The sequence below is a fragment of the Rhincodon typus genome, chromosome 9 (genome assembly GCF_021869965.1).
Source record: "Rhincodon typus isolate 14 chromosome 9, sRhiTyp1.1, whole genome shotgun sequence".
NCBI classification, from domain to species: Eukaryota; Metazoa; Chordata; class Chondrichthyes; order Orectolobiformes; family Rhincodontidae; genus Rhincodon; species Rhincodon typus.
Window position 1 is genome coordinate 13068104 of NC_063340.1, and position 1243 is coordinate 13069346.

At 35.9% G+C, this 1243-nt stretch overlaps 1 protein-coding gene across 1 annotated transcript in view; it reads right to left on the reverse strand.

The window, feature by feature from the left end:
* Nucleotides 1-445: 445 nt before the first annotated feature.
* LOC109911163 (ral GTPase-activating protein subunit alpha-2-like) overlaps nt 446-1243 on the reverse strand; it is a 95561-nt gene continuing 94763 nt past the window's right edge. The window contains exon 16 of the mRNA XM_048600908.1: nt 446-712. Within this exon, the coding sequence (XP_048456865.1) occupies nt 461-712 (252 nt within the window). The 3' untranslated portion in view covers nt 446-460. The remainder of the gene's footprint in view (nt 713-1243) is intronic.

Sequence of the window (1243 nt, forward strand, 5' to 3'; positions counted from 1 at the left end):
TTAAAAGTTAATGACACATAAAATAGGTGTTTAGTCCCACATATTGTTAATTCATCACCATTTTCAACATCTGATTGTTAAATAATATATACAACATTACTGCACAACAATTTAGATCACGGAGTTCACAAATGGTTTACAATACATTAAAATATGAATTGTGGATATTCATAAAATTTGATAAAATAATTTATAATAAATTGTATTTGACATACAAACACATTTTTTCACCTCCATTTTCTACTATGTTTTGGATTGGTTGGGTGTGTAGAAGAACCTCAATCTTCTGTGATCTGCTGTCAGACACTTTGTCCCCTCCATCACTATTCAAAAACATCAGATGCACACTTCCATTCTGACAACACACTGATAACAGGATTACTATACCTTAGCAGACTGAGGTTGGCATCTGGGCCACATTTCCTCTAATTCTTAAAATCACAGCCCTCCAAACAGTTGTCTAAATTTTATTACCTCTCCCTCTTTGTTTCTTTTCCTTTTGCTCACTTAGCTTGTCCAGTGGTAAATCATTCATATCCAGACTGTACACACATCTTGCCAACACCACAGTGAGAGAATCCATAATTTTTGCCCATTCAGCAATCAGTTCATTCCAAGCCGTGAGAGAAGAAAGCACAGATAGCAGCTCATCCCATAGTTCCCGTGAGATATATACACTTAAATTAGCCCGAATCCAGGCGACAATGAGCGTCTAGAGAGGAAAAATTGTTCAAGATTTATATTGCTGTAGTAAAATCTTTTTAAGTTTGATTACAAATTGACACAAGGTCAACATTAAGCTAAAAACATGTAATACTAAAAGCCTTTACTTTAACCGTGATTGCACATCGGCATAATAAAGCATAGTAACTGAATCAAATAGACTGTTTCAGCACAAATCACTATTCACACATAAAAACCTCGACGTCCAAGCAGCAGCAAATAGCAAACTACAACAATCCACAACTGATTTACTTCTTTAAGTAATTTTTTGAAGTGTGATGGCTGTTATTTAATTTCATGACCGATATTTACACTTGGATTTAACTAAAACAGAGAATTAAGTTCTAAATTTAGTGCAACAAAAACAAAGTGGCTGGAAAAGCTCAGCAGGTCTGGCAGCATCTGTGAAGGAAAAAAACAGAGTCAACGTTTCGGGTCTGGTGACCCTTCCTCATCCGAGAACCCGAAACATGAACTCTGATTTTTTCTTCACAGATGCTGCCAGACCTGCTGAGCTTTT